This window comes from Maylandia zebra, linkage group LG3 (assembly GCF_041146795.1).
Source record: "Maylandia zebra isolate NMK-2024a linkage group LG3, Mzebra_GT3a, whole genome shotgun sequence".
Classification (NCBI taxonomy): Eukaryota; Metazoa; Chordata; class Actinopteri; order Cichliformes; family Cichlidae; genus Maylandia; species Maylandia zebra.
Window position 1 is genome coordinate 4,323,755 of NC_135169.1, and position 15,012 is coordinate 4,338,766.

Below are 15,012 nucleotides of genomic sequence, written 5' to 3' on the forward strand. Positions count from 1 at the left end.
CATGATTCTCCTTATATATGTTTAATATGCTGCTGAGAATATAGCCCAGAAGAAGCGGATAGTATAGCTTTTATTTTGGAAAGAGACATTTCTCTGTAATAAACTCTCTTTTCCAAAGATGAGTGATTCCTCAATCAGATACAGGGCTCGCAATATCGCTAGCCCAACGTCCCGGGGCTAGCGATTTTTTCAGTCGGGCTACCAAAATCTATCTTTTCCCTGCCCGTCGGGCTATTGTAGGAAGGAAAAATATATGTCAATGCTTTTGCATTCTTTCAGAAATGTAGCTGGGTAATTATGTCATTGGCATCGGTGAGCCACTGTCAATATGTGACATATTGAAGTCGCGTTTGAATTTGCGCTTGTTTTTTTGCTTTCACTTTGCAATCGCGCGTACTGTGTATAGAGAGCGACAGCACTGATCTGTGAGTGATGATAATTTGTGCACCAATTCCTCTGACATCGTCTTATTAATCGTTAGCTTACTATGCAAACATGACAAGTGAAATCTCCCGCAGCTTAAACATGTGAGAGGTTGATCGCGCAGAGAATCGCTGAGCTTATGTGAGTGCGTGTGTAAAAGCAGCAGGATTTATATTTGACTACGATGACCTGGATGACTGAGAACCTTCACAGACAGATATATATTTTAGTTCTGCTGAGCCAAATAAGACAGGTCAGGGTGAAGAAGTGACAGCCAAAGAAAAGCTTACCACAAAACGGAGAAGTTATGACAAATCAGACTATAAGGCAAAAAGAAAGTGCAGCTTTATGGTTTCATGGACAAAATAATTTCTGTGGCTGCAATATGACGAGCTAAATAACCAGGGCTGCACATAAGTGGTCCGCAGGTGCGCATTCGCTGTCAAAATAAAAAACACGCACAAGGGTTAGGGTTAAATTTAAAAACTGTACTTTTGAGTTAAAATATATATTTATCATTTTAATAAATGACAAATTAAAAAGGCATGAACATTTTTTTTGTATCGAAAAAATATCGAACCATGACACCAAAGTATCGAACCGAACCGAACCGTGAATTTTGTGTATCGTTGCACCCCTAGTATATATATATGTATATATATATATGTACTGTATGTATACAACACCCAGCACGCCCCTGCGGGCGGTTTATCCTTCAAGCTCGGGTCCTCTACCAGAGGCCTGGGAGCTTGAGGGTCCTGCGCAGTATCTTAGCTGTTCCCAGGACTGCGCTCTTCTGGACAGAGATCTCCGATGTTGTTCCCGGGATCTGCTGGAGCCACTCGCCTAGCTTGGGAGTCACCGCACCTAGTGCTCTTATTGGTGACTAATCCAAGCTTTAGATCACTTCCACTTTGCCACTCTGTTGTTGCAATGAGCTTATCACCAGTCTAGTGCAACTATCATTCTGCCTGTAGCAGCAATATCGCCCAGCATGTGCACAGTGTGACACACCCTGGTTGAGACGAGTGTATGATAGTCTTGGTCTTTCAAATCATACATCAGTGCAGTGACTCAAAGCATCACAGGTTATACAAAAGATGATGTTGTAACAGCTTGTAAAGATGAATTTCCCCAAAAAGAGTGTCTGTGACTTCTTTGCCTCCTGTTTTTACTTCTACTCCTGTACAAGGGCTCATGCTGAGGTGGCAACACTTATCGTGCTGAAGACAACTTTAGACTTTGAGGATTGGAGCTGAAGAGGTGTTTGGTAGGTGTAGTGTTAGGAAGAGGAATGTGGAAGGACATTTTTGGATTTTGCCAGAAGAAGAGGGAGGGACACAGGGTGACTACCTGAAAGAGACAGGAGACTGTAAAGTGGTGTCAGTGGCCCTTTTGAGTTCATCTGTTACCTGTTAAACAAAACGAATATACTAACATATGTATATAACATATATATACTGCATACATTTTTTTGCAGATCCATGGCACTAGTGCAATTTAAATTGGCTGAAGTTGCTGTCTCATGTTAGCTGTAGTGATGAAGGACATTAAAAAATCCATCAGTGGTAATAAAGTGAGTCAGCGCTAAAATAAGAAGTGTAGCAATAGCTGATCAGAAAATGACTCATCTCTAGTGGAAATATATTCTGACAGTTTAACAGTGAAGACAAAGAGGAAATAAGTCAGTGTGCAGTGTGATGTCACTGTATATTTCCTGATCTACAGTCATACCATCACTCTGAGAACGGACGAAGCAGCTTTAGAACTTTTTCACAGAAAGCTGCAGAACCAGAGGTGAGTCCTGATAGTTTCTCATTCTCACATCTTTAATACTTCTACTGCTAGGAAAAAAAATAGATGTTTTTTAACCCATCCTCACTTAAAGGACAAAAATAATCAGCCTGCTTCTGCCAGTGTTCAGGAAACTAATGTGAATATATGATTACCAATGTTCTTTTCACTAAGGCTGAGGTGTCCTGGTGCCAAGTGCACTGATGAACAACCTTACCTTAAATATGTTGATAACGTTTGAGAACATTCATTATGATCCATGGCACTAATTTTACTGGTTTCATCTCTCAGTGGAACTTAACTTGAATGGTCTGCACCTACTGTCTCAAGCAAACCAGCATATAGAGAGAATATAGAAAGAAACAGTCTGTTACCACCTGTTATATTCCTACAGTGCAAAAACAGCTCTCTTGGCGATCGTGGCTCAAGAGTTGGGAGTTCGCCTTGTAATCAGAAGGTTGCCGGTTCGAGCCCCGGCTTGGACAGTCTCGGTCGTTGTGTCCTTGGGCAAGACACTTCACCCGTTGCCTACTGGTGGTGGTCAGAGGGCCCGGTGGCGCCAGTGTCCGGCAGCCTCGCCTCTGTCAGTGCGCCCCAGGGTGGCTGTGGCTACAATGTAGCTGCCATCACCAGTGTGTGAATGGGTGGATGCCTGAATGTATAAAGCACTTTGGGGTCTTTAGGGACTAGTAAAGCGCTATACAAATACAGGTGATTTACCATTTAAAATAAAGCAAATAGTCTTAAATCTTACAAAATCATCTTGTTTTGAGAAAATACAATCTGCCAATGGGGGTAAGCAAAAGTTGCTTGGCTAACAACAAGACAATTTTGTCTGATTTAAGAATATTTGGTTTATTTCAAGCAGAGCTGTTTTTGAAGTGTAGTGTGTAACCTGTAAATAAAGTTCAATGTGAGCTGCAATATCTTATTAAGAAAAATTTTTATATATATTCCTAGAATGAGCTTAATTTTCTTGTGCAAAAACCTTCTTGTTAAGAACCTGTTTTCTTTTTAGACAAAAAATTAAAGAAATGTCCATAAACAAGGTTTTTTTTAACTGTCTTGAAAATATAAATACATATATATATATATATATATTGCAGTTTATTCCTGTTGTTGTCTCTGATTCATTATTCGTACTTGGAGGGAATGACATCCCTGAAGTTTTGTTAGGAAATAACTAATACAACTATGCTTTCTTATCAAGACTGGGACATGCTGGTATGAAACGGAGCCAATACGCAGGGGTCAGTTAACATAAGGAATCAATAATGCAAAATAAACAGACCTGCCCCGATATGAAGAGCTTTTAAAGCCAAAGTCATTTTATTTATATAGCGCATTTTGTTACATGTAAACTTAATGTGCTTGTCAAAAGAAACAAAAACATACAAAACAATATGACTTCACATTTCTTTAAGGCAATGAAAACAGCAAAGTAAAACATATAAATATATATATCTATATATAAACTTTATACAATAAGTGGATAAATTTGTGTTTGGTTGACTATTTCTTTGTTGTAACAGTGCTTCTTGGCAATGAATCCAACATTTATTTAACGCAACAAACCAAGAGACTGTGGAGGTGAATCATTTCAAAAATGAACTGGATTTATTTTCAGTGCCAGATCCATGGTTGCCCCCAAAAACATGACATCATCTTTGAACCAGACCTATGACGATGACGATACATCCATGAACCCTTACTTTATGGTGGTCTACAGTCTGGTGTTCCTCGTAAGTTTCAAATTATCCAATTGTGCTCTGTTAGAAATTGGTTTATGTGCCGGTGTATGCACCAATCCTTTTCTTTTCCTTCCACTCTGTCTATTTTCAGGTGGGTTTACTCCTCAATGGCTTTACATTGAAGGTCTATCTTTGTCGAGATTGGCCTGAGGTATCCAACAGCTTGATGGTCTACTTGAAGAACCTGACAGCTGCTGACTTCCTGCTCTGCCTCTGTCTGCCACTCCGCATTACCTACTATGCCAGCAGCTCTCCCATCATTCGTAGGCTTTACTGCAGCTTTGGAGCTTCTGCCTTCTTCATCAACATGTGTGCCAGTATATTATTCATGGGGTACATCGCTGCCAACAGGTAAGGAACCTTTACTTATTTAAGGCTGTAGTTACCGATAATGTAAAAACTAGATTAAGTGGTTAACCACTACCCTGTGCTCCTGACAAAAGCATGAATGTATCCTTTTGACTTAACTGACTTCTTCAGATTAGGCACCTTTAGTGAAGTTGTATTCTGCCTATTTCTCGTCTCTCTCCAGGTATCTAAGGATCATCCATCCATCAGGAACTCACATGCTGCAGACACTGCAGACTGCACGAATCATCTCTGTCATCACCTGGGTTTTTCTCCTGGCTCCAACAATTGTATATATCATAATTTTTTTCAGTTCCCAGGAACCTCTGACCTTTAATCCTAGCCGCTGCGTTCACCTGTTTAGTCCATCAGTCAGCCTGTTGTTCAGAATAATCAACACCTTCTCTGCCTTCATCTTCCTCTTAGTCTTCATATCCATGGTCTTCTTCTACTACAGCATCTCCCGCAGAGTGCTGGAGGCACAGCAGAAGCAGCTGGCCTCCTCTGGCTCTGAGAAGCTGGTGAAGTCTCGCAGAAACATGTTGGTGCTGGTCAGCATCTTCTGTGTTTGCTTTGTCCCATTTTACCTGGTTCGTCTTCCCTTTACGTTTCTGTGGAGCGATGACTCAGTAGGTCCAGTATTGTTCTACCTGAAGGAGGTGACCACCATGGTGTCAGTTTTCAACGTCTGCCTCGACCCTCTTGTTTACTTTTTCCTCAGTAAGACTTTTTGGGACAAGGTGAGAAAGGCAACCTGGAGAGCCAAACATCCGACTAGAAACGAGGAGAATGAGAGCAGGAGGGACAAGCTGGACATCATTACATGAGAACCAGTGACTTCAACCAGTTAGTTGTGAAAATGTACATTTTAGATTTCAATTTTGTTTTACAAGTTGATAAAACCAGTGTCATGGACCTTTATCCTCGCAAACCACAAGTCAGAAATCAAAACAGAGCTAAAATCAACACAGAAACATTTCCACAGAGACGCATCAGTGTTTATGTTTCTAGTTTTCAGGAATGAGCTCAAAGGCTGATTTAGTATGAACTGAACCATTCTGTGGTCAAATTCAAATGTTGTTCATATGGTTCTGGCTCTTTGGCTCACATGATTTGGCTCACATGACCAATGGATGCCCTTTTTAACTGTATTTTAGATATACGATCTTGGATGGCAGAAAACTTTTTACAGCTTAACCAGGACAAGACTGAAGTTTTAATCATCGGTCGCGAGGCTCAGAGAGAGAAACTCTTGTCTAAATTAGAGGCATTTTCACTATGTCCTTCGCTACAAGTGAAAAACCTGGGTGTTATTTTTGACTCTGAGCTTGGTTTTATCCCACATGTTAAAAACATGTAACCAAAATTGGATTTTATCATCTAAAAAATATAGCCAGAGTCCGCCCAATTCTCTCTCGGGCCAACACGGAGATGCTGATGCATGCTTTTATAACCAGTCGCATTGATTACTGTAATGCCCTGCTCTCTGGTCTTCCTAAGAAGAATATTTCAACTTTACAACTTTTGCAAAACTCGGCAGCTCGTGTGCTGACGAAGACCAGAGGGCGGGCCCACATTACACCGGTTTTAGAATCGCTGCACTGGCTCCCCGTGTGTTTCAGGATCGATTTTAAAGTTCTTTTATTGGTTTTTAAATGTCTTAATGGTCTTGGGCCTTCTTATCTCTCAGATCTGCTTTTATCATACGAACCCTCGCGGACCCTGAGGTCCTCTGGTACTGGCCTTTTGATTGTCCCTAAAGTCAGGACACATACTCACGGAGAGGCAGCTTTTCAGTGGTATGGTCCTCGTCTGTGGAACAGCCTGCCGAAGGAGCTCAGGGCCGCAGAGAACGTACATGTTTTTAAGAACAGGCTCAAGACCCACCTTTTTAATTTAGCTTTCAGCTAACGTTTATTTATTTTATGCTTATTTATTCTATCCTGTTATTCTATTATTAATTTAGGCTTTACCTAATATTTATTGATTTTATTCTTATTCATTTTTTAATCTTCTTACTCTATTTATATTTATATGTATATTGTATCCCGTTCTTATTTATTTTATCATTTTACCCTGTATATATCCTATTGTGTCATATCTCCAGTGTTTCCTCGGAGGGCGCTCTCTGCACCGGGGCTGTGATCGAACATGGCTGCTGGGTCTCTGGGGGTCCTCTCAGCCTGGCTGGGGGGCTCCTTGGCCTCCCTCCTGCTGTGTGCCCAGCCTGGAGGCTGCGGTCTGTTACCGGCTCCCGGTGCAGACGGCTCCCTGTTATAGTGTTTCCTCACTTGGCTCATGTGAACCCAGCCCAATTTTTACTCTTTAAGTGTGCGCGTGTGTGTGTGTGTGTGTGTGTGTGGGGGGGGGTGGGGGATATGTGTGTATTCACATCATTTATGTTAATGAGAGTGTGGGGAGTGAGTTGGAGGGTGGGGTGGGCTGCTTTTAACTATGTAAAGCACTTTGTGCTACATTTTTTGTATGAAAAGTGCTTTATAAATAAACACTGATTGATTGATTGATGATTTAATGATTTAATATTTTTAGATTTAGATACAATTTAGTATTGCATTTTACGTTGCTGAGTATGTTTGCGAATTTCTAGTTTATGTGCTTTTGTTTATTAGGTTACCTTTGTGCCTTTGTCTTCATCTATGTGTCCTTCGCTCCCTCTCTATCTGTGTGTCTTCTTTGCCCTTCAGCTCTTAGTCGTGTCCTATCTTTCTGTCTCCCTCTTTTGTTACCATGCTTCCCCTCCTTGTGTTTCATTCCTCTTCTCCCCTCTATGTCATGTGAATCCATGTCTGTTTCTTCAACGAACCCAGTGTCAAGCTGTGTGTCTTAGTCTGCGGCTCAGTGTGTTTCCTGTTTTATTTTGCACCCTGTGCTCAGCGGGTTCAGTTTTGCTTCCCTCTGTCTAGTCTACTGCTTGTGTTCCCCATCTGTTTCCATTTCCCTCCCTTCCCCCAATTTCAATGTAAAGAGGAACTTTTATCCTGTTCAGCAGTAATTTGTACAGTTCATAATGAAAATTAAACAAAAGACAATGACTGAATTCCTTTTGCTTATAAATAAATAAAACAAAAAAAACATTTATAACCCATTTTCCTACTTTAGAGTTTTTCCACAAATATGTAAAAGGTGTGTTATGTAATGTAAAAATAAGTGTGTGCTTCATTTTTTTTTTTTGGCTTAACCCTCTGGGGTCCAGGGTATAATTGGCCGTTTTTGACTACTTTTTATTTTACGTCAATATTTCACTTTTAAAATATCTTTTTCTTGCCTTGTTTGGTATCATTATTTTCAGCACAACCTCAAATATCTGAAATGAGAGTTATTTTTTCATTTTGGTTTACTATATTTGCACAGGTGATCTAAATTCAGACAAAAAATTTAATATCCGAGTAGAAAAAGTTATATTTTTTACTGTAAAACCCACAAACATGTTTAACGAATCATTTTCATAACTTGAAATGCAAATAGAAATTGTACATTTCTAAAAATTATGCACAAGTTTTGCAAACAACAAAGTTATATGGTACTATTTACCTAAAAATGCAGCCAAGGCCTCGGGCGTTTTTTATGTAACCATTTAAATCTATTTACAGAACAATCAGGTGTGCTGCATCAAATAAGAAGGCACACAAATTATCTGTGCCAGTCCAAAAAATGTAGTTTGTGTTCAGTATAAGACAGAGGAGAACACCACAGGCCTAAACCCTGCAGGTCTGACAACAGGAGGTGCATCAGTCCAGTTTTCCATGTGGGAACAGCGTTTACACTGGAATCTGCCTTTGACGGCTTTTTTAGAGCAAATGTGAAATTCAGCCGTCTAACTGACACACAATACAAAACAATAACTACACAACACACTAACTACAGCCTCCAAACACGCTAAACGTCACTAATGTCTCACATATGAAAACTCGCTCTCTCTCTCTGTCTTTCTCTCGCCCGCTTTCCGTTGCGGGTGTCACTCCTAAAAACTTCCCTGTAATGATATCCACCATTACAGATATCTCCACCATTTGACCTTAGAACTGAAGAAGCTTCTCGGATGAGAGGTGAAACGTCTTCAAGTAACTTAAAGAAGTCCAGACGCTTTTCTTTGCAAGCTCCTTTGACAACGATGACCTGGATGACTGAGAACCTTCACAGACATATTCCCTGGAATACACTCTCACAGTCTGTTTTTAAAACCTAAAGAGAATTATGGATTTGATCAACTGGTCTCTGAATGCTATTGACACCCTTTTCTCAACGAGAAGTCTGGGCTTGGGAGAGCCCGAGTGCCCTGGAGGGACTTTCCCTGCCGGATACACGATGGACGGGTGGCAGAAACGGAGGGTCGTGTGCCTGGCGGGACTGTCGATCGAGGACAGTGAAGATATCTACCTATTCGGAACCATGATAACAGGGTTCTTGCTGATCTGAGCTGGCTTGGCCCTGGCTTATCGGAGAATTAAGACAGCGGAACCGGCTGTTCAAACCCCCCCACCCCCCAAGGCTGCCTGCAAATCTCTTTTTTCTTTTACTACATCTTATTAATATTTTGCTCTTACTATTTTTTCTATTTATTTTTTATTATTTTTATTTTATTTTCAAATGAAAACCTGAAACCTAGTAAAGTAACTGAGTCAAAGTTCAAAGAATAAGTGTAGCAAACACATATCTATCTCGGAAATAACTTGTGACAGTTTAACATTGACGAGAAACAGGAAATACGTCAATGGGGAGAGCAACAGTGTGGTCATTGTTTATTTCCTGATCTACAGTGATACCATCACACCACGAGAACGACTAAAGCAACTTTTCCTTCTCACAAAAAGCTACAAAATCAGAGGTGAGTCTTGTTCATTTTTCATCCTCAAATCTTTTGTAATTCTCGTGATACAACAGACACTGAATAAAACCACTTTTAACCAGTCTTGACTGAAAGGACAAAATATTAAGGTGGATTCTGTGAGTGAGCATTAAGTTAATCTGAATACATGCTGACAGATGTCTTACTGGCTGAGGCCCATGGTGTCCTGGCATCAGGTGAACTGATGAAAAACCTTGTGCTCAAACATGATGATATATTAGAAAATATACTGTGATTAGCACATCATTATATTCAGAAAATATTATCAGGAAGGCGTCAAATACCTTTTTCTAAGCATTATATTCAGCAGCAAGACTGTACGGTGCATTACATAGAAAACATCATTAGACAACTTTTGTTGTGAAATTAATTTAATTGAACTCAACAAAACACTCAGTAGGTTATTCAAAATTGCATCTACATAGCTTTTCAAAGCATACAACCTGTTTATCGGAACTAATCAGCAAGCTATGTGTGACTTTTCTGTGCGCCAATGTCAGTGATAGCAAACAGGAAATGCATCAGAGTTCATAGTAGCGCTGCAGTCACAGTGTGTTTTCTGATTTAAATTGATACCATAAAACCACAAAGACATAACGACTGAAGACACTTTTCATGCTCTCAGAAAAGTACAGAGAGATACTTCAAATACAGGTGAGTCCAGCTGGTTTCTCAGATTTACAGAAAAACACGCAAACTGACTGTGTGTGTTGTAACACATCCCGCATGATGTCACTCAGCAATCAAATCATTTTATTCAGAGCAACTGTGAGAGGAGACAAGATGTAGAAGTCCAAATTATTAATTCAGAAAAATATGGAGAAATAAAAAGTTAAAGATTGTTTGCAATGTAGAATATAGTGAAGGAGGACCGCATGCAGGGGTTAACACTGCACAAAAAGAAGGTTCTGGGTTCAAATCCAGTCTCATGTATTCATCAGGGGTAGGCAACCTTTCTGATGACGAGTGCCATTTAAAATTTCCTCAGAAGTCAATGTGCCATATGACTCCATTAGCAATAAATTTTCTTTGTCCTGGTCGTTGTGTTCTTAGGCAAGACACTTTACCCTACCGCCTGCTGGTGCTGGCCAGAGGGGCCGATGGCGCGATATGGCAGCCTCGCTTCTGTCAGTCTGTGGCTACAACTGCAGCTTGCCTCCACCAGTGTGTGAATGTGAGAGTGAATGAATAGTGTATTTGTAAAGCGCTTTGAGTGCCTTGAAAAGTGCTATATAAATGCAATCCATTATTATTTTTATTATTAAATTTAATAACGCTCTATGTTAACAGTTACACACTATATAGAACCACTTCATAGAATTATATTTGTTCGCAGATGTTGGCAGCTATCAGCGAATAGTTATCAGCTATTTTGAAACAAAAAAAAAAGACACTTTTTATCCATAACAAGAACTCCATAAGTGCAAATGGATTGTACAACAGAAAATACAAATGCTATTTATGGTCTCCTCACAACAATGATAAGAAAAATAAACTGGGCCAATATGGCATGTCTGTTAATACAGAGACACACATGCTAATATGATCTCTGGTCTCCCACTCAGAGACACAGGTCTCCGAGCGTCCAGCATTCAGACGGCTACCTGAGGACACTCATGTGAGAGAAAATCTGCTCACACAGATATTTAGAGCCAAATCCTGTCAATAAGGCCTCTGCAATGTTCTGAAGACAGTTAAACTTGTCAGGTAGTGATGTCCAGCAGGTGAAAATGCAGCTCCATGAACACACACAGCTGTGGATTCCAGCTGCTTCGACGTTACATTAACTGGTATTAACTCAGCCAGTTAATGTGAGACAAATCCAGCTGCTTATTAAAGATCTCTGGTTTGATCAGAAAATAAAACATTGGTCCATACACCTGAAAGTCCCAAAAATACATTGTGTCTCGAGTCTACGGATGTATCCGTGTATCTCCATGGTGCTGATGCTGTGCTGAGCGGACAGCTCCTGAAGCTTTTGAAGTGTCGGAATGTGGAAAGCTAATAACGTCCCTCTTACCAGTAGGCTAAGTTATTTTTAGCCAATTATAAGTTGAATCTGGTAGTTGGGGTTGTTAACTAAGATACTGTCATTAAGAAGCGGCACAACTAATGTGTCTATGCGAGCTAATTTGCAATGTGCACCGCTGGCGCGGCCATTTACTTTTTAATGCACCCTCTCAGATTAATTCACTGCGTGTTGTGCCCAGGGCTGGACTGGGACACAAAATCGGCCCGGGCAATCGGACCGGCCCACCAGGTATTACAGCCATAGAGCCTTTGAATGAAAACAGATGCTGTTGTGACAGTGATGTACAGTCTTGTTGTTATATGTATGTTTTCTATACATTTTTTGTCAGATAAAACCTTTGGTTGTAATATTCAGATAATTATTTAATAAAAGCGAGATATTTTAAATGAGAATAAGAAAGTATTTCTTTGTGCCCCCCTCTCCCTGTTAATGCCCCACCTTCCCCCCTTGGCTAAACTTTGCTAGACCCGCCCCTGCACAGTTACCAGCTGTCAGCTACATAGAAAAGGATCCTGGTGTTATTTGTCTCTCAGAAACAGTTCATAACTTCCCTTCAACTCATTCATGTCACCTAAAAGGTAAACCTGTTTCTCCATCACCTGTTCAGCTCTGATGATTCAGTAAGGACGTCTCCTGGTTTCATCTTCATGTTTCCTTCTCACCAGATAACCAAACCGATATCATGACCAGCAGCTTTTACAGCTGTGGCTCCAGCAAACATCAACTGATACTAGAAAGTAATATTAAATAAATTCTTACAATGATCCTGATGATCCTCTAATCGCCTGAGCCAAGGTGTGGGTCCCGATCAGCCAGAGTTTCGGGTGAGTTCATTGTGAAACCTGGCCCCACCTTATCATGTAAATTCCTGAGGTCAGATGGCCCAGGATGTGAGTGGGCTCTCTGTCCAAAATGTGAACATTGGCATCCTGGAAAGAGTGTCCTTTATCCTTAAGATGCAGATGGACTGCTGAGTCTTGTCCTGTGGAGGTGGCTCTTCTGTGTTGTGCCATGCGCTTGTGAAGTGGCTGTTTGGTCTCTCCAATGTAGAGGTCTGGGCATTCCTCGCTGCACTGTACAGCATAAACCACATTGTTAAGTCTGTGTTTTGGCGTTTTGTCTTTCGGGTGAACCAGTTTCTGTCTGAGCGTTTTGCTGGGTCTGAAATGCACCGGGATGTCATGCTTGGAGAAAACTCTCCTGAGTTTTTCTGATACACCGGCTACATAGGGGATGACAATGTTGTTGCGTCTGTCCTTCTTATCCTCCCTCGCTGTTGTCTGGTCTTCTTTTCTGTGCCTCTTTGCTGACTTTAAGAACGCCCATTTAGAATAGCCGCACGTTTTGAGTGCTTCCTTTACATGTGTGTGTTCCTTCTGTTTTCCTTCAGGCTTAGAGGGAACATCCCTCTAAGCCTGAAGGAAAAAAGAAGGAACATGTAGGTGGAAAAATGCACCACTTAGACCAATCAAAAAATGATATGGCAACATGACATTTGGTTGTTTAGGAAAAGGGGGACATTTTAGGAGTGATGGAGAAAGAGAGTGAGCGAGAGAAAGAGCGAGTTTTGAGATATGAGAGATTTGTGACATTTAGCGTGTTTGGGGTGTGTAGTTAATGTGTTGTCTTGTTTAGTTAGTGTGTAGTGTTGTGGGTAGTTTTGTGTTGTGTGTCAGAACAATGAGGCAACTGCTGTCTCCAGGTAGAAACAGGAGTGATACACCTGCTGCTGTCAGACCTGCAGGTATCAGGCTGTGATGTTCTCCTTTACGTTCTCCTAAAATAGTTTGAAATGGTTATTTAAAAAGGGGTAAAAGGTAAATGGATGCAAATAACTTTGTTGTTTGCAAAACTTGTGCATAGGATTTTAAAATCGACAATTTATTTTTGCATTTAAAGTTTTGAAATATGATTTATTAAACATGTTTGTGGTTGTTACAGTAAAATTGTAACTTTTTTTGTTTTTTGTCTGATTTTAGATCAATTGTGTTAATACAGTATGTCAAAATGAAAACATAACTGTAAATTCAGACACGTGAGGTTGTGCTGAAATGAATGATACCAAACAAGGCAAAGTAAATAGTTTTTAAAGGTGAAATATGGAGGGAAAATCAAAAGTAGTTAAAAAATGGCCAATTATACCCTGGGCCCGAGAGGGTTAAACATTTTTTTTAAAGTAATGCAATAGTTACTTTCCATCCATCCATCCATCCATCCATCGTCATCCGCTTTGTCCGGGGCCGGGTCGCGGGGGCAGCAGCCTAAGCAAAGAGGCCCAGACCTCCCTCTCCCCAGCCACCTCCTCCAGCTTATCCGGGGGAACACCAAGGCGTTCCCAGGCCAGCCGAGATATATAATCTCTCCAGCGTGTCCTGGGTCTGCCCCGGGGCCTCCTAGTGAGGTGTTCCAGGCAGGACATGCCTGGAACACCTCACCCAGGAGGCGCCCAGGGGGCATCCTTGTCAGATGCCTGAACCACCTCAGCTGGCTCCTTTCGATGTGGAGCAGCAGCTGCTCTACTCTGAGCCCCTCCCGGATGGCCGAACTTCTCACCCTATCTCTAAGGGAGAGGCCAGCCACCCTTCGGAGGAAGCTCATTTCTGCCGCTTGTATCCGCGATCTCGTTCTTTCGGTCAGTCTTGGCAGCCGGGGGTCAGTCCGCCAGGGCCTCCGCTCCTGGCCGCCACCCGGCACACAATGCACCCGACCCCTATGGCGCCTCCTGCGGGTGGTGGGCCTATGGGAGGATGGGCCCATGTCTCCTCTTCGGGCTGTGCCCGGCCGGATCCCATGGACTAAGGCCCGGCCACCAGACGCTCGCCCTCGGGCACCCTCCCCGGGCCTGGCTCCAGGGCGAGGCCCCGGTAACCCTATCCCGGGCAGGGTAAACTGTTCCCTCGGTGTCCTTTTCATAAGGGTCTTATGAATCGCTCTTTGTCTGGTCCCTCACCCAGGGTCAGTTACTTTCCAAGTAATTACTTTTAGAATCTTGTAACTCAGTTATAATGAATTACTTTTTAAAAGTAACTTGCCCAACACTGATCATGAGTGACTCCAAGGTTTCTTACTGGGGGTCAAAATTACTGTCTCAAAGACACATGTAGTTGATCTCAACACAATGTTTAAAATTGGTTTGACTTTGATTTATCTCGAACTAAGGGACCATGAAGGTTGATCCTTTCAAAGATTAAACTAGCATTTATAAACAGTTTGTTGCAAAGAGGTAGATCTCTGAAGTAGGTTTATTTTTCAGATCTGGAAGCATGGTTGACCCAAAATATGAGACTTCACCTTCCAACCAGACCTGTGATGCTGTCGACACATCTGCCAGCACTTTCTTTATGGTGGTCTACAGTCTGCTGTTTGTGGTAAGTGTCAAATCTTCAGACTGTGCTCTGTTATACACTGGTTGAAGTTTTCATAAACTGTTCATGTTGAGTCTGAAGGTGCATGTACCAAAGTCTTCTTTCCATCATCTCTGTGTCATGTTCAGGTGGGTCTACCTCTCAATGGCTTCGTCATAAAGTTCTACTGTTGTCAAGCTCAGCAGCAGGCATCGAGCAGCTTGAAGGTCTTCCTGAAAAACCTGACAGCTGCCGACTTTCTGCTCTGTCTCTCTCTGCCACTGCGCATCGGCCACTATAATAGCGGATCTATAATAATTTGGCAGCTCTACTGCAGCTTTGGAGCCTCTGCCTTCTACCTCAACATGTGTGCCAGCATCATATTCATGGGGTACATCGCTGCCAACAGGTAAGAAACTTTTACTGATTTCAGACTGCAGTTCATGATGGTGT

The 15,012-nt window shown here is 41.6% G+C and overlaps 1 protein-coding gene across 1 annotated transcript; it reads left to right on the top strand.

Annotated features, from left to right (window-relative positions):
• Nucleotides 1-3,872: 3,872 nt before the first annotated feature.
• On the top strand, nucleotides 3,873-5,397 carry LOC143414216 (P2Y purinoceptor 14-like). The gene is made up of 3 exons (XM_076878112.1): nucleotides 3,873-3,959; nucleotides 4,060-4,319; nucleotides 4,501-5,397. Exons 1-3 carry the CDS (start codon nucleotides 3,873-3,875, stop codon nucleotides 5,141-5,143), a joined length of 990 nt encoding a protein of 329 aa, XP_076734227.1. The 3' UTR covers nucleotides 5,144-5,397.
• The last annotated feature ends 9,615 nt before the right edge of the window (nucleotides 5,398-15,012 follow it).